The 18,251-nt window shown below is 42.5% G+C and overlaps 1 protein-coding gene across 4 annotated transcripts in view; it reads right to left on the bottom strand.

Moving 5' to 3' along the window:
- The window catches only part of LOC115324777, a 72,815-nt gene extending 55,506 nt beyond the window's left edge, over nucleotides 1–17,309 (bottom strand). For 2 of the 4 annotated variants that reach the window (XM_042290957.1, XM_029985412.4), the window contains exons 1-3: nucleotides 16,969–17,287; nucleotides 6,268–6,427; nucleotides 4,739–4,893 (exon numbers count right to left, since the gene is read on the bottom strand). In XM_042290957.1, coding sequence (XP_042146891.1) covers nucleotides 4,739–4,893; nucleotides 6,268–6,427; nucleotides 16,969–17,103 — 450 coding nt within the window. In that variant the 5' untranslated portion in view covers nucleotides 17,104–17,287. Of the gene's footprint in view, nucleotides 1–4,738; nucleotides 4,894–6,267; nucleotides 6,428–16,968 lie in introns of all 4 variants that reach the window. The other 2 variants (XM_029985411.4, XM_042290958.1) reach the window with 2 other exon arrangements.
- Nucleotides 17,310–18,251: the final 942 nt, after the last annotated feature.

Here is an 18,251-nt window from a genome sequence, read left to right as displayed (position 1 = left end):
GTCACTTGTCTTGCTTTGGTCAATGGAGATGTACTGCGAGCGGTACTGCAAGAAGTCCGTCACAATACAGCCCTGGGGTCTAAACAAGCTAAAAGCTCTACCTGCTCTTTAGCCTTCATAGACCGTAACAACTTGACGGAAATTGTCTTTTTCTAAACAAACAATTCTCCACAGCACAGCAGCTGGTTTGCCAGCTGGCAAGCAATCGCAATTTGTCGTAAGCCCAACGCAGCAGCTGGTTTGCTGAAAATGGCTCTCAGCTCCCGTGACATTTACGACTGCCGGCAGAATGAAAAGCGTAACCCGGACGCATGGGCATCTGGAATGTGGTCAAACTAGGTGTGGGTAGCGTTTCGTAAATGCATGTGATGCTTAACCTTTACTTTGTTTTACTATTATAAAGTTGGACAAACGCTATGCGATGATTATCGACAATTCTGGTGCTTGCAGGAAACAAGGCGCTTGAATAAGCCACTCTATAGATGCTTAGAAGCACTCCACAGCAATTTTTGTGGTGTATGTGTAGTTAGAGAACATGGATCACTGAACCCTAACATTCCTGCATCACTGATAGAAGTATGAAAAGTAAATACTAATAAGTAACTTTTAGTGAAAGTCAACTTTAAATGTCAGGCAAAGCTGTAAAACAAAAAATGTTGCTAAACCTTTTTTTATATATATATGGGCGGTGGTTTCATTTGGATTCAGGCAACGAGTGGCAATCATATTTTTTATTTTGCTTCAAATTTTTATATTTCGTGGCTCATGTTCTAAGAATAACAATCCTTTTTATTTTAATGTCCCGACATGTTTAGTTTCTGAGAAAAAAAATCTCAAAGAAGCGGGAAAGAATGACGAGGTTTTGACGATTGTCGTGTGTGGCGTTTTTTAACCACTCTCAATCTCAAAGTATTCAAAAGAGAGTGTCCATATTTTTTTAGTGTGATATATATGCAAGTAGGTAACACGACATTATAACTACTATTTATTATTCGTCGCTCCAATCTTTGTAAAAATCCCCAAACATGCCTCCGCAAACAACTGTGACCAAAACTGCAGATTTTTTTGCTAGTCAACTAAGTTTATTTTTGTTTTTAAAATAACCTTTCATTGCCTTCCACATATGTTAAGTTTGTGTCTTAATCGCGTACGAGTACTGAGAAATAAATTATGAAACAGAGAAGGTTTTCACTCTTTGTTCAATTTCAGCCCGCTGTAAAAAAATTTAAAAAATTAAAAAAAAAAAAAATTAAAAATTTTTTTTCTGTTGCGTTTTTTTGCACCTTTCTAAAAGAAAGGTGCAAAAAAACGCAACAGAAAAAAAAATTTTAATTTTTTTTAATTTTTTATACATTCTGTTAGAGGTATATGCACTAGTTTTGAGTTTTAAACCTCTAAATATGCTAAAAAAGAGCAAATGCTGATGGTGGGTTTATGGGTTATAGCTGTATATTTTATTCTTTATTATAATAATCTAAGGGACATTGCATAAATACTTATATAAAAGACATGAACGTCGTTAGGCGTATAATAACAAGTTTGCAATTCCAAACATCTAAAAACTATAGAATCGCAACTGCCGAAAGCGGGTTTTAAGACAATTTCCGCCAGTGCCATGATTGGAGGGGCCCTAAACCCTATGCGCTACATAATCTATACTACGTTAGAAATATGAAAGTATAATATTGTAAAACAGTAGAGTAAAATACACTTCCTATTAGAAACTTAGATATTTAAATGCAAAATTTTATTTCTAATGCAAACTTCATGCTGATAACAGAACCGAATAATTTTTTTAGCATATTCAGAGGCTTAAAGCTCAAAATCAGTGCATATACCTCTAACGGAATGTATTCTGGATAAAAGAAAGGTGTAAAAAAAAGCGCAAAGCAAAAAAAAAAAAAAGTTTTTTCTTATACAGCGTGCTGAAATTGAACGAAAAGTGAAAACCTTCTTTGTTTCATAATTTATTTCTTAGTACTAGTACGTGATTAAGACACAAACTTTACATAATGTGGAAGGCGATGAAAGGTTCTACATGTGGTATTATTTTAAAAACAAAACTAAACATAGTCGACTCAAAACAAAATCCGCAATTTAGGTCACAGTTGTTCGCGGAGGCATGTTTGGGGATTTTTACAAAGATTGGAGCGACGAATAATAAACAGTAGTTATAATGTTGTCTTATCTACATGCATATATATCACACTAAAAAAATATAGACGCTCTCTTTTGAATACTTTGAGATTGAGAGTAATTCAAAAACGCCACACACGACAATCGTCAAACCTCGTCATTCTTTCCCGCTTCTTTGAAATTTTTTTTCTCAGAAACTAAACATGTCGGGACATTAAAATAAGAAGGACTGTTATTCTTGGAACATGTGCCACGAAATATAAAAATTTGAAGCAAATAAAAAATATGACTGCCACTCGTTGCCAGAATCCAAATGAAACCGCCCATATATATGGGCGGTTTCATCTCAAACCGGGCAGGGTCTAATTTTTAATTTTGACGAAAAAAATATATGTTTTGGGGGAATTAATGAAGGAGGGTGTGCAAACCGCATGTTCCCCAGATTTTTCGTTCTCGAGTTACGAAGCGTAGAAGCCGCGCCGCAGTGGCAGAAACTAGTGCTTTTGCCTGCCGTCGCAGGTCGCGTGTTTAACACCCTCTTGGCGCTATTGTTTTTCCTCCACCCTTTTAACTTTTCTCCCTACTTTAATAGGCACTATGCAGATACCTTGACATATTCAAATATTTCTAAGAATTCAAATGTTTTCTAAAAAAAAATGTCGAACTCGTCACTCAGTTTGATTTTTGGTCAACTTTGACAGGTCGTTACTTTGTCTTTACTTAAGGTACATTTTCTTTCTTTAGCTGTATAGAAAGCCCTGAACGTGCCTAGTATAGATATAGTAATATCATTATGATCTGCTGGGTAGCCGCTGTGCTACCTTCACGTAAACATGAAAAAGTACAAATGTTCACACATTTCTTGCGATTGCAGCTCAAATAGAGGACATACAACCAAAATACTCCATTTCTAGATTGTTTCTTCTTGTAGTCGATTAATATACCTAAAAGAATTTAAAAAATAAAAATTTACAAAAATGGGGTTTTCGAGAAAATAGATTTCAAACTTTCAACATTTGTTATTTCTTACAACATTTATGTGAAAGTAGTGGAACAGCTACTCAGCCGATCATATAGATATTATTATATCTATAATGGGCTTGCTTTGGGCTTTCTGTAGAGCCAAAGAAAGAAAATTTACCTTAAGTACAGACAAAGTAATGACCTTTCAAAATTGACCAAAGAGCGACCTGAGTGACGAGTTTGACATTTAGAAAACAATCAAATTCCTAAAAATATTTGATTATGTCAAGGTATCTTTATAGTACCTATTAAATAAGGGGAAAAAGTTAAAAGGGTGTAGAAAAAACACTAGCACCAGCAGAGGGTGTCAAACACGCGACCTGCGACGGCCGGCAAAAACACTAGTTTCTGCCACTGCGGCTTCTACGCTTCGTAACTCGAGAACAAAGAATTTGGGGAACATGCGGTTTGCGCCCTCCTCCATTTGAGAAATGCCCCCAAAACATATATTTTTTCCGTCAAAATTAAAAATTAGAACCTTTTAGCCTGCCTGATTTGAGATGAAACCACCCATATATATTGGCAATTTTGGCCTGCTCACTTCCAGATGGCTATGGGACTAAATTAGTCATACCTCTTCTCTCATTATGCTGTGAACCGGCTTGCTTGTCTTATGATACAATTTGCGGATAACCTGCTCCTCAGGTTTCCCACGCTTTCAAATAGTACTCATTTTTTTTTTCACAGACAGTTCAACAATAGAATCATATACCCTCTAATATTGTTTTAGTGCTTTTAGATGACTTGCTTTTTTAATGTTTGTTAAACCAATGTGATTAACGTTTTCTCTCCAAAGTTATTATGAACAGTCTTCCCCAAAAGTTTAGTTTATTAATGATCTACATTCTGTAGTTCTACATATATTTGCATGTATATGCAGAAGGCATTTTTGTTGAATGAACATGTACGCTGATAATGCCTCCTCTCCTCTGATAATGCCCTCCGGCAGTTGCGGGATAAATTGGATAAATAAATATTTGTTCACAAGTCAATAATAGATTTAAAAGAGGCTTACCTCACTGACAATGTGAAGCTATATAGAACCGAGTTTGTGTATTCACTACTGCCTGCCACACGTCGAAGAGCCCGGGCGAGCAATTGCACAGTGGTGGACAAATCAAGCAGCTGTAGTATAAACCAGCCTTGCCATATCTCAAAGGCAAACTGCTGTCTTAACACTCGATCTAAATTATTTTCTTTTACGTCATCCTAGTAACTTTACTCATAACTATAGCTATTTCTGTTGACATTATTTCCATTTACTATTTTAATCCCTATTGTTCATACTTCTTCCTCAATGCCTTCTTTCTACCCTATGCACTCTGAGGGTGTTGGAGACACTAAAAATATCAAAAGAAAAATCACAAAAGAAAAATCATCACACACTAAAAATATCAAAATCATCAGGAGACCTTAGTAGAATTTCAATAAATGTAGCATATTTCGTCCTAAAAGCTACTAAAATCAAGCGTAGAAAAAAAAAAACAACTTCCATCAGAACTTTTAGAGCTTGCTAGGTTACTTCCTCTATTACAGTGGCAGAAAAGAAAAAGCGACGAAAGCAAAAAGTGGTTCTTACTATCTTAATGGCTGGTGTCGGGTCCTTGTCGTAGTAATTGGAGGCCACATTGAGCACCAGGTAAATCGCCACAATCACGCTGCTCACTATGAAGACGATGATTTCGTAAAACCTCTCCTTCAGTATGCCATGCACAATATAAAAAAAACAAAAACCTGCAATAAACAAAGAGGTGGGAAGGGGGTTCAGATTTGAATATTCAAAAATACTTGCAAAAATCTAAAACGCTGGTTCACGCATCCGTGTTTGAGTGCAGTTGACTGCGTCGCAACCGCTAGTGATCGCGAGAGGAAACACTGGCACACTGAAGCCACCTCGGGAAGCTCCGGAACCCTTCCAATCTGTGTACAACTGGACCGATGGTCTTCCATTATTTGCAAGATCAAATCTATGCACTCTCTATGAGAAAGGGTCGTAACCATTTCGAACACACTGCGAAACAAGGATGCCTAAAATGCGTGCAGATCGGGCGTGCTCTAAGGTCACTCGACAGACGGCGCCAGCGCGTTCTCTCGTAGTGAGCGGTCACGAGCAATCGCCACCCAGTCGACGACACTCAAATGCAGACCTGCGGACCAGTCTTTAGTTCATCCCCCAGGAAAAGACTAAAGACCCGTCTAAACAGAATACTTCAGAAATCGTGAGGCAACAGGACTCTGATGTAAGTCGTACGACAGTCCGCTTCCGTCCCTGATATTTTGCCCGTATCCTCCACGGGGGCCTTGAGCACTGCTCAAGGCCTCCGCTGCTCTTCAGGTTCCAAAAATGGGAAAGGCTGTGTTCGAAATCTTACCCAAATAAATCCGAGCTACTTCGGCGGGTCGCGTCTTGTGATAACACAGACGGAGCGACGCTGGACGCGGGTAGGTTTTTTAATGCAAAGGTACGAAACCCTTACCTCCATACCCTGGAGTAGGATAGAGTACATTTTGGAACACGACCAAGGATACGAGGGACAGCACTGGCAGGTGGCATGTGACGCCAAGTCTGACGAGCACCGAGGTCATCGAAAAGCGGAGGAGCGAGGAGAAAAATTGTGATGTTTGCTTGGTACATGTTCAAACAGACATCGGATTGCCGAACTGCCGGACGCTTCAAGTTCCAAAATTTTTGAAGTAGTTGTGTCGCCTCACGATTTCTGAAGGGTCCCTGTTTGTACAGGCCTTTACAGGCTGGAAGTGAAAGGAATTGCAAACAGTTCGCAACATGTGAGAGAGTCCTCCAAAGACTGTTTTTTAGACATTGAGGTGTTCAGTGATCTGACAGTTCATTAATACAGCTCCCATCAGACTCAGGAAAATGCTTTTCCAAAACTTGAATGAATTTCACATTGAGATTACTGAGGATACAAACTAAACATGGTACGGACCACATCACGCAGGCATATATAAAGTGCAATTCAATGCTCAAAATATGCCATTCCACTAGAACTAACACACCACTTGCCAAAAAAAAAAAAAAAAATGGCAGCAAGATTTTTTTTTACATTTTGGGAGGGCTAATGTGATCCGCTGAGGCGTCATACTTACATGCAGTGTAAAATAGCATAATCGCAAATGTGTAGTCATCTGTGCTCGGCGACAGTGTCATGAGTCGCTCTATGGTGAAGCCCAGTGACACCAGCAGGCTCAGCGTCGAAACCCCAAAGAAGAGCCATTCTTTCCTGGAAACGTCCCTCAGGTGCTTTGCCTGTCAAGAGAGGAACAAAGATGCGAGAGAAGCCACAGCATCAATCGAGTGTCAAGCGTACTCCATTTGAAGATTGCGAGTCAGAGTTCAAATGCTATCTCCCACACCAATGCAAGAGCCTTGGAAGTACTTGCCCATACAATCTCGTCCCTCCCAGCAAACCTAAGATTTGCTGAACCAAATTCACGCTTAGTAGAATGGTTTTGGTCACAAATGCACACGCAAATGCCCTTTTGTAGCCTCGGGGCAATCAAATATAATGTGGCACGTCGTGCCATCAAGCTCAAAATATTTCCAACACTGGAAAGGTCTTTCCGCCAGCCTGCTTGCTCGTGGGCCAATCCATGCATCACTTTTAAGTTCTGAGTCGAGAGTTTTTGGCCTTTTATTTTTAACATTGCTACCAGCTTCCGCAGAAGAGCAAACACTAAATCTGTAGCACTGTTGCATACCGAACTATCGCAACACCAAAAACTTGGCAGGTTCCCATCGAGGCCATGGGTAATACAATGCTGTCGTCGGCAATGAATAAATGCCATAGAGAGTGTGAAATAAGCATTCCGTCCACATTACACGACTGGAGAATGAGTTATAAATGTGTTATTTGACTCAATATTTGATATTATGCGCTCGAAGCAATGATGTCTTTACATTGGATGCGGTGGCTCCCTAGAGTAAGATCAATCACTCGAAATCCTCACTGGTCTCTGGTCTGTGGACACGCCTTGTTCGAACAATGTTTTGTGGACATTTCTGGAGTTTGAGCGTGGTCACCGGAGAGAATGTTTTCTCTGCTTTGCTAGCCACCAAGCAGGCTGTCTTTTGCATCTTCAGCGTGATCGCGGAGCCGCCCAAGAAAGCTGCTCTATTTTGACCCTTGTCTACGATTCTGCTTTCATTCCCACAAAAAAAAAATGTCTACTCATGAAATAAAAATCTATGTACCCCACAACAAAAGGTTGGTTATCCATGCGGCGTTTACTTGTGTTTTATGCGAAAGAGACCAGCATATTCAATCGAGGAGGACGAGCATAGCCTTGCGACGAGCAAGTGCTTACAACACCGTCCAAACTACAGGCAGTTTGCACGCAAAACATTCCTCTTACACTACAGTAGTCTTACACACTCGACGACAGGGGTGTCAGGAAACAAGATGGTCCCCAAAATCAGGTCGCTATTCATGCAGAAAAGGTTCACTTGGAAAAAAAAAAGGATAGTGAAGTGTGCCATCAGTAATCTAGATGGCACCTAAAGTTTATAGTGTGTGTTGTTACAATCTCCGGTATCATTCCTGCTTCCGATTCCAAAGTGGCCTTCCGCACTGCTTCGGTTCCTGTCCTGCCTGCCGTTCCGGCCTTCAAGGTCACTGTCGAGGAGGGTCCTGAACCTCCAGTCCTTCCAAGCAGTGCTATGCTAAGCACCGCCTCAAGTACATCTCAGTTTGGGCTCGGCTACTGTAGCGAGCTCCCATCTTCAAGTTCTGAAACAACAACGGTCTCGGCGGAGTCCCTGAACTCCGTGGGGCCAGGAGTTGCTGCACTTCACGAACCCCCAGTGGCTCATACTTTAAGAGGGGGCTCTGGAGACAGTCCTGACATGACGCTAGAATCATCACCAACAGCTAGTGATCGTGATGGATCGGAGCCATTCACCCCTACGACTCACCCGGGCATCTCCGTCGGATAATCGTTGCCCAAAGCAGCAGAGACGTCTGCCGGAACGATTGAGAAACTATGTGTTGGATTTTTGCTCACCCAGCCCCACTACGGGTAGAACATTTAACATTTAGAGTTATTCCCACATGTATATTTTTGTCTTATAAGTCTAGTGTTTTTTGGTGCTCGCTTCAGTCTAACTGAATGTTTCTCGACAAAGAGCAAAGTGTCCCAGGTAATAACTGGGTGATTTCAGATAAGATCGACCAAAGGATGGCTAGTCGACATTTTCAAATCAACTGATGTTTTTATATGTTATTGTCTAGTGTCTGGTATGAACGAATCCAAACTTAGTTTTGACTAGAAAAAATACTTGGGGACAGGAAAAATCGTAAGGCATGAGGTGGTGGACAGTTGCATTAACGCGCACTGATGGAGGGGGCCCGTTTGAGAGTGAATAACTAAAGCGATAACATTAGGAGAACTCTAATACGTTTTAGGCGCAAACTATGGGTATAGCTTGCTTGTAATATAAAGTAATCATATTTATTTAAAATTTATTTATTTTTCTAAAAATTGACAAACATGCCTGCTCGAACGACAAATGGCAAACTTTGGAGGTCTGTATCTCATGAAATAATTTAATCATTATGATATAATTTGCAGATATTATTCTACTAATATATAGCTAATATTTAAAAAATAACTAAGGTATCTGTGTGATACAATAGTTAGGATATATTTAGTCAAACATGGAAACAAAATCAAACAAAGAAAAATTCCGATGCGAATAAAAAAAAAACACCACCCTCGATTTTTTTTTAATTTAGGTAACCTGTTATACTCTATTTCGGCATTCATTTCCATTAAAAACATGTTGCATCATTTTATTGAGAAAGAAGATACAACTCCCCAAAGTAGGGTCCTTTTTCAAAGCCTACACTTAGCAGTGTTTTATACAAGAACTGACTCTGAGTTCCAGTTTCATGAAACCAACACACATCTTTTATATATTTTTATTCAGATGAGGCCAATGACAACTAAAGAAATCGTTCACACACTTAAATTAAGGAGAAACTACTGTGTACAAAGAGGTATCATATTACGGACTAGTGATCCGAGAAAAGATCATGCAGCCATCGGCCACTAGGAACTTTGTTTACTTTATTCTCCTGCGACACTATATGCTATTCCCTCTTCCGCTCTACCTTCATCTCTCTCTCTCTCTCTCTCATATATATCCCTGATATATATCCAGAACAAAAACATGTTCAAGCATTCCCTTTCTGCGTGGTAGTGTTCTGTGGCTAGCAAAAATCATTTCCTCGCTAAGCTCACGATTATGGCAAAATAGTTGCCGGAAACCGCAGACGACACTCGTCGCTAGTTCTGGCAAAACGGCTGATACAATCTTTTTTTCGCATTTCCCCGCTCGCTGTCAAGGACAAGGGGGTTCGCTTCAACCAGCAAAACATGACCGCCGACGCCTGTTTACTGAGCAGTCATGCCTGTCGCCATCTCACTCGCTGGCGTCACGGGCGATAATATCAGGCACAAAGGGGCACACCAACCGGCAGCATTATCCCCAAATACTCGAGCCTCGCGTAAATAGAGTGTAAACGCTGTCGCCATGTTATCGTAGTAAGACCGCCCCCCCCCCCCTCCCCCAACGGGGGCTGCAGTACGCGACGGCGTACTAACACAACGCCGACGATATCGACATCGCGGGCTCCGAATTTTCCCATAGTTCTACTCCACGGGCATTTCTCGAAATGCTTGATATTGTGTACGCCCGCCTGGAAGGATTTCAGGCGCGTAGTTAAGATAAGGCGGTTCTCCGCGGCAAAAGAATGCAATTTCACAAAAGCTTAAAAGCGGCGGCGACGCGTGTGCGGTGAACGCTTGTAGTTTTAGTGTAGACAGGGTGTGTGTGTTCTCGTTGTTGACACCAGCCGGCGATAAGGCACTGCAGGCGGTAGCTCAGTACAGCAAGGGCTAATCCGAGTGACCCTCAACGTAACCCCACCGCCAACCCCTCGCGAACCGGTCGCCGACATGGCTCAGGCTGTGTCATGAACCACGTGGTAGAAGCTCGGGTGCTTTCATATCAGCGCATGGAGGGACGACAGTGCGATTCCGGAAAGTCTTTTTCGAAGGCCGCTGACCACAAGTTTTTGTCTGGAGACTTTCCCTCTTTCTTCCTTTGACGTGGATCAAGCTTTGCCGACAGCCTCAGTTGTGACCTCTCTTTTCAAATGTACGTTTGCAGTGAGTGAGCTCCTCAGCCTCGGACTTGTCACTTGTGCACCCAGTAGTTCTTTCACTTGGCAATTATATGCCATCAGTTGGGGTTTAATTTCTATTATTTATGTATACATTATGAAGACGTCCTGGAGCTCCGAATGAGTGTTTTGTGCAGATTACTTTTGCAAACACAAAAAGACTATACCAAAGCAGCGGAATTTTCGAAGTGTTGGCGAGTTGGACCTAAACTCGTTGAAGCAAATTCTTCCGCCTGACTGTTCCACCAAAGTGAGTGCGACGGACTACTTGTGCTACCATTGCTTCATGCACATCACTAAGGAGATCTCGATGCGAAGCTCAGAGCAGTGCCCTGACATATTTGTGCCAGCTGAAGAAGCAATTGAAGATCTAAATCGCAGCATACTACCTACAGATGTGTCGCCGCTGAGACAACCAAGCGTCGTAAGAAGTCGGGACAGGCCTGCCTATGTCAAGAGAAAGCAGACAGAACTGGAGCAGGTTGCTGTCAAGAATATACGCTCAAGGCTACGTATTGCGTACGACAGGGACGCACCATCGGGGTCGTCCGAACCAACATGCTCCACATGCACTGAGTGGGTGGACAACTTTCGGCAGGCCTTTGAAACCGCCACCTCTCTCCGGGAACGTTGTCAACTGCTTACACTCCTGCCGTCAACACTGACGAAGAATGAGGTTCAAAAGATGATTCCACAGGCCTCAATGTACCTCATCAGTAAATCCCGAAAACTCAAGGAAAAGCATGGCGTGTGGTATGAGCCGGATCCTTACATGAGGTGCAAGGTGAGCCCTGAGAACCTGTCTGCTGCCCTAGAGTACTTCACGAAAGACGAGCTACAATGTTCGCGCCAAAGTCCCAACCAGAAGGACGTCATCTCTGTCATGCTCAACGGAGAGAAAACGTTCGTACCAAAGCACTTCATGACACGCTCAATACGAGAGGCCTTCCGTATATACAAAGACAAGCATCCCGATTCCGGCGTTGGGCTAACGAAATTTTATTCGTTGCGCCCTAGATGGGTCCAATGTATTCCACACCAGGAAGTGTGCGTTTGTGTGCGCTGCGCCAATTATTATCTTTGTATTGCCGCTCTAGAGGACGTTACAGGCTCAACATTCAACACTGGTGAAATGAACTCGGCATTTCTGTGCGACCCAGCAACAGAACTGTGCCTTCAAGGAGACTGTGATCACTGCCCAAAAGGCCAGTTTCTGACACTCCAGGAACTTGATATCCCGGAGGATGAAGAGATTGTGCTTGCAACATGGTAGTCCGGCGACCTTGTGAAAAAAACTTTGGAACCTGAGACTATCCTAAAAGTCATCCAAGTGACGGTTGGAAGTTGGGTACTTCACAACCATATCCGGCAAACGCAAGGTAAACCGATCTACGATGAAAAACAGTGCATGCAACGCGGGAGCATTGTCTTTCATTTTGACTTTGCTGAAAACTGGACCATCGTGCTTCCTGACGAAGTGCAAGCATATCACTGGAAAAAAAAACAAGTTTCGATATTTACATGTGTAGTGACGACAAGAAAATCTACAAACAGCTTTGCCATCATCAGTGAGGACCTGTGTCACGACGCCGCTCACGCTTGCTTGGCTCTAAAAAAAGTGAAGGAGTGGGTTGAAGACAACTTTGCGGTATACTCGTACGTGACGTACGTAAGTGACGGCGCCGCCAGTCATTTCAAGAATCGCTACCAGCTTCACCAATTTGCAAAGGACGATTGCCCACAAGCCCAGTGGTTATTTTCTGCATCTGGACATGGGAAAAATGCATGTGACGGAGTTGGCGGACTCGTGAAGCACCAGGCCACGCTGAACAACCTGAGAGAACGTTCAGTAAGCGCAATTCAGACGGCCAGGACAATGGTGAGCGTTCTATCAAAGAAACTGAAAGGCGTGCATCTTGTATATTTGGACGAAAATGAGGTTGTTCGGTATCGTGAACAAAAAAAAGAAGAGTGGCTGACGGTGCGCGCCTTCCCTGGCATTCAGTCTTGGCACGCGTGGCGGCTCAGCAAGTCATCAACAGAAGGGACCTGTGACGTATATGTAGCACGGACAGTCGGATCTGCTTGGAAGCAACTTTATTAAATGGGTACAGCGAGGAAAACCTTAGCGTAAAGTGCCGAATTTGATTTCCCCAGGACTGCTCATTTTGAATGCAGGGACATCTTATTTATCACATTTTTCTTCACGGGGTATTTAACCTATTGTTTTTGTTGGTGGTTACTAATAATTTTTATCTGATCACTATAAAAAAAATCCCAAAATGTTATCCTCGAGCAGGATAAAATATATCGGCTTGCCACGATTCATTCATACACCGAGAGCATCGAAGCTGCTCCAGTTAGGCACTATGGCATCCGTCACCTGAAATTGTTTGTAATCGTAAATACACAGCCAACCTAAATATCTTACTATTATATCTTTGTTTTTGTGTGTGGAAGTAAAGTTATTTATTTTACTCTAGATGTAAAATATACCGGAAGGTACAACTTCACACTGCAGCATCTTTTCTCAAATCATTAGTCTCTAATATGATACCACTTTGTATGCTTATGTAAAATGCTGTATATAGTTTCTCCTCCCTTTTACTGTGTGACCGATCACTCTTTTTATCAATGACCTCATCTGAATAAATGTATATAAAAGATTTGTGCAAGTTTCATGAAACTGGAACTCAGAGTCACTTCTTGTATAGGACACTGCTAAGTGTAGGCTTTGAAAGAGGACCCTACTTTGGGGAGTTGTTTCTTCTTTCACAGTGCAATGATGCAACATGTTTTTAATAGAAATGAATGCCGAAATAGAGTATAACAGGGTACCCAAATTTTAAAAAAATCGAAGGTGGTGTTATTTTTTTTTATTCGCATTGGAATTTTTCTTTGTTTGATTTTTTTCCCATGTTTGCCTAAATATATTGTAACTATTGTGTCACTCAGATACCTTATTTATTTTTTCAATAATAGCCATATATTAGTAAAATAATGTCTGCAAGTTATGTAATAATGATTAAATTATTTCATGAGATACAGATTTCCAAAGTTTGCCATTTGTCGTTCGAGCAGGCATGTTTGGCAATTTTTAGAAAACTAAATAAATTTTTAATAAATATTATTACTTTATATTACAAGCAAGTTGTACCCCTAGTTTGTTTGTAAAAAGTTTTAAAATTCTCCTAATTTTATTGTTTTAATTATTCACTTTCAAACTTGCCCCCTCCATCAGTGCGCGTTATTGCAACTGTCCACCTCTCCCTGCCTTACGCTTTTTCTTGTCTCCAAATTTTTTTTCTGGTCAAAACTAAGTGTGGATTCGTTTATACCAGACACTAGACAATGTCATATAAAAACATCAGTTGATTTAAAAATGTCGACCAGCCACCCTTTGGTCGATCTTATCTGAAATCACCCAACTGCACCATTAAGTGTATTTTCTTTCGTCCATATATTCCCTCCCGTCACTGCATAGAGTTATTCTTTTGCTTGTAGTGATTGGTAGGATTCCTGTGTGTGCGTGAACTCTGTATTTGCTTTAAAAAAAATAAGCTGTTTTCTTATGTCCCAAATCAAATTATCCAACATTCATTTTCTATTAAGGGAGGAGAAGATGTAGTGTGCCATCAGTAATCTAGATGGCGCCTAAAGATTATAGTGTATGTCGTTACGAGATGGCACCACATGCTTCAGAGTGGCACGCGCTGTCTTTGGATGCATGTACATATTCTAAAGAGACCCAGTCTTGATGGAAACTTTAAGCTGGCGTGACGTGTCTTTCTTTACCGATGTGCCCACTTGGTTCCGGGCAACCGACCATCTCACGTCCCACGTGCCACGCAATGTAAGCCTTTTAGTATCCTTAGTCCTTCCGAGGCACTGTCTTTGTCGTAGCTTTCATGTCTCTCTTTCCCCCCTTTCATAGAGGCCCTCCACGACCATTACAAATAGCAGGACCACTGAGGGTGAAAGAGGAGGGGGGGCACTTTCAGTTACATTTTTGTAAAGCAGACAAGCTCGACGAAGTCTTCACTTTTGTATTTGCAAGGTGCGCGCAGAAAACGTTACAAAAAGAAAAGAAAAAGAAAACTGTTTTTATCTACTTGGTTTTACTGAAATTTGGTTGTAATATTTGGACCAGTGTTTCAGAGTTGCCACTCCAGAGTTGGAACGATTCCAGAATCATTCCGCGACCCCAAAATGGAATGGGAATGGAATGGCGGCAACGTTCAGGGGAATGGAATGGGAACGGAATTAGATGCCTTTTGCCCGGATAAAATGGGAATGGAATGGGCCAGGTTCTTTATATTTTATTTATTTAGTTTTTACGTTCAGCTATACCGAGCCAGTCGGAGTCGGTTGTTCAGAAATAAAATGAGCGAGAAACTGCGAACCCGCTAAGGCCCTAGCAGACTTATGCGCAAAAGAAAAAAATGCAAAACAAAAAACAAGCGTCAAAGCAAAGAACAGAGGGTGGAGGGGAGGGGGGGGGGGGGGGGGGGGGGCAGCGGCGCCTTTCACCAGTGAAGTTCAACACATATCCGAATGCATCTGCGCCTGTAATATTGCACGGCTGGTACCTCATCAGCCCACGTGAACGTGACCTGCTGCTCTGGTGATTCGATACCCAGGAAGGAGGCCAGACGTGACCTCGCTTTCGAGTTGTCTCGAGTGCGCTGTTTCTCGAAGAGCTCGCACCTGTGCCAGCAATCTCAGATCGCAATCCATGAGACCTTTGTTTGAATGATGCTAGGCGAAACTTGAAGACTGCAATTCATGCGTTGGAGGGGGAGAGTCGGCAGGAAGGACCATCACAACAGGGATGCCACCGTATCGATTTTTCAACCGTAACAGAAGATAATACATGTGGTTCAGGATGCTTCAGGTGGTCCACTTTTCTCGAAAATTCCAAATGCAACTGCCTGCATGGTCTTCAACGAGGTCAGCTACAACAAAAGTATGTATTGTCCTTTCATACAGCAGCGTGGGTAAAGTTTCATGTTCAAGGCAACACCTACAGATTCAAGAATACTAGTTCATCCCACCGTGACGTCATGTGATCAGTGCTGACAGGGGCGCCCTTATTGGACAGGGAAGTGGTGATGTTTTGAAGAGGTCGAAGTCTTTTCGCATCACTGGTCAGTCAGACAGGATGCTAGGGAAGGGACCGCGGTCAATCCTTGATGGAATGTCTTTTAAACCCACTGAGGACTCTTCGTCCGGAACCACTACCTTCAAGGCGAAGTGCCAAGCCTGCGGAAAAGTAATTTCGGGACCAAAAAAAAAAACTTCCACTTCAAACAAATGTATTGTATTATCAGTATTTATATTTCTACCCTCCCTAAAATGTATTCTTGTATTTGTATTTCCAAAGACTTTTTGCCTCTTTTTAGAATGTATTTCCGATATGTATCACGATACATTTTTATAGATATATTTGAGACTTGAGTATCAATATTTTATTTACTATTTTCATCTATCCCAGTATTTGTATTTCCAAATACATTTCTGAACATTTCTGCTGTCAAGTGACACTTTTAACGTTTAGGAATTGGAGGAATGGAATGGAGCAACTCAGCCATTCCAGGAGTGGGAATGGGCCCAGTGTACCCATTCCTAGGAGTTGAAAGGAATGGAATTATCGAAAACTAATTCCCCGGAATGGAATTGGAATGGAATGGGGGTGCCCATTCCTCAACACTGATTTGAACGTTCAATTTCTGGACACTCCACATGCTGTAAAAAGGTCTATGGTTTATCTTGAGACATACGATACGAGCATTGTCCGGCAAGATTAACAAGAAAAAAAAAAAAAAATCTTGGTGTTGCAAGTCTCGCCGGCAACAGGGCAGAGATAACTAATCGCTGCAATGATCCCCACCCGTGCCGTAAAATGTACACTCCATGTGCGTCCCCCACAGAAGAATCAAGATGTGAAACGGGCTGACGAAGTTGACACGCTCGAATTACAATGGCATCAAGCTAGAAATTCCTACGTCCCTCTTGTTTCATCTGTGCCAAGCATCTGTCACGTCGACTGCAGATGGCACGGTGACAGACTAGTCTCAATCAAACCTTTCGAACGAAACAACAAAACCATGGTAGGCAACATGAAGAGCACGGAAGTATATTTAAAGTGCCAGAATGATAACCGATGAAAATGACAGGCCGACTTGTCGTGTCAAGTGCGGAAAACTGCGCTTATCCGGTAGCCCCCAACTATTTCTAGGCCGGTGCGGTGAGCACATGTCGCCGCTTACCTCGAAAAGAGCAGCTGCACAGTCGGAAGCGAAAACACGAACTCGCAGACCGAGCTACGCACTTGGCCGCAGAAAGTGTCGCTCTGGGTGAAAAAGAATCGTGGCTGCGTGAAACTAAACTTTGGGAGGTTTACGTGCCAAAAATAACAACGAAGTGCACCTGGCATGGTCCAGCGAAGGACAAAAGATTGACTTAGACCACCTGACGTTGTGTTGCCGTGAAAACAGTTCCTTCTCCGCAATAACATCCGCGTCAACTCGCGGTTACATTGACAGGGGTAATCCTAGGTGCGAGTGCGTTCCCCACGAGTACTTCCTTGCACGTTTGAACTTACGGGTCCCAAGAAGGTGTTCTGCAGCCCTTGTCCTGTCGGTATTCCGAGCTGGCTGAAGCTCGGCGGCGGGCTGCTTCGGCCGGGCGGGACATTGCCGGCGCTGGCTCGACGAGCGTCGTCTGCGCGGGAACCCATCGCTGACAGCCTCGGTTGCTGCTCGATCTAGCGCGGCCAAGACACCGGCGTCACCAATCACGGCCACATGACGATCGGGTGGGAAGCAGCGAAAGAGAGAACCCGCACACAAAAAGAAGCACGACAGTTCAACGGTTCAACCCCCGATGGCAGCGGGGGCGGAAAAAGAACGGATTCATCGACCGGAAGCTGCTAAACGTCCACCCGGATCACCCGGATGTAGAGGACGCGCTACGCCGTTGCGCACGTTGCACACCGCCCGTTGCGCGCTTGAAAACGAAACTGAAAGTTGGGACGTGAGACGCAGAAGCAAGACGCGAAAGTGAGACGCAGTAGCGTTAGGATCGAGAGAAAGATGTAAAAGGTGATTCACCAACGAAAGAAATGGAAATGCATTTAAAAAGGGAGATATGAAACAAATCATAAAGAAAACTTATTAGATATGACATTATCAACAGCGGCGGTTGTCGGGTTACCAGTGTAGACTAATAATCAGTTAATTGATTACCTAACCCATACTAATCAACTTCCGAAATATTCACCTTTGCTACCCGTCGTCAAAATATGCAATAGCTGTTGTAAGAATGTATACAACACAAGTCGCACCTGGTATCGTACTTGTCAATTGGGACATTTCAAATTTAAGATTATAATTTTGGTTATATTAAAAGGCGGGGCAGTGTTATCTACTTTTTAACATGCTGGATTGGGAAGCAAGACTAACAAACAGCACTGACAAGTGAGCGCGCGATTATGAATATGACACGGCGTGTGCAGATTGACAGTGAGTGCGGGTGGGAACACCCCAAATGACAAAGTACACGGTGTCATAGGCTCGTCGGTATCTGAGACAAGAGAGGTAATGAGTAAATTGAAGTTTGAACAAAGGTTAGCTGAAATGAAGGACGCGCTGTGAGTAGGGAAAGTATTCAAGTGCTAACACATTTAAAATTTTAAAACAAAATGAACAAACTCAGCCTGAAATCTGAAGTTGTGTTACCTGCACACTACAGTAACGCGTGTGGGTAGAGTAGTTCAGTGGAAAAGGTAACAAAAGAAACAGAAATAAAAATGGGGGAGCAAATGATGCAAGTGAAATAAGCTTTAGCATGCTACAGGTCACAAAAGATACAGGGCATACAAAAGAA

This window comes from Ixodes scapularis, unplaced genomic scaffold (genome assembly GCF_016920785.2).
Source record: "Ixodes scapularis isolate PalLabHiFi unplaced genomic scaffold, ASM1692078v2 PGA_scaffold1__304_contigs__length_218370807, whole genome shotgun sequence".
NCBI classification, from domain to species: Eukaryota; Metazoa; Arthropoda; class Arachnida; order Ixodida; family Ixodidae; genus Ixodes; species Ixodes scapularis.
Note: the sequence above shows the minus strand (reverse complement) of the source record. Positions and strands in the feature narration are given on the sequence as shown.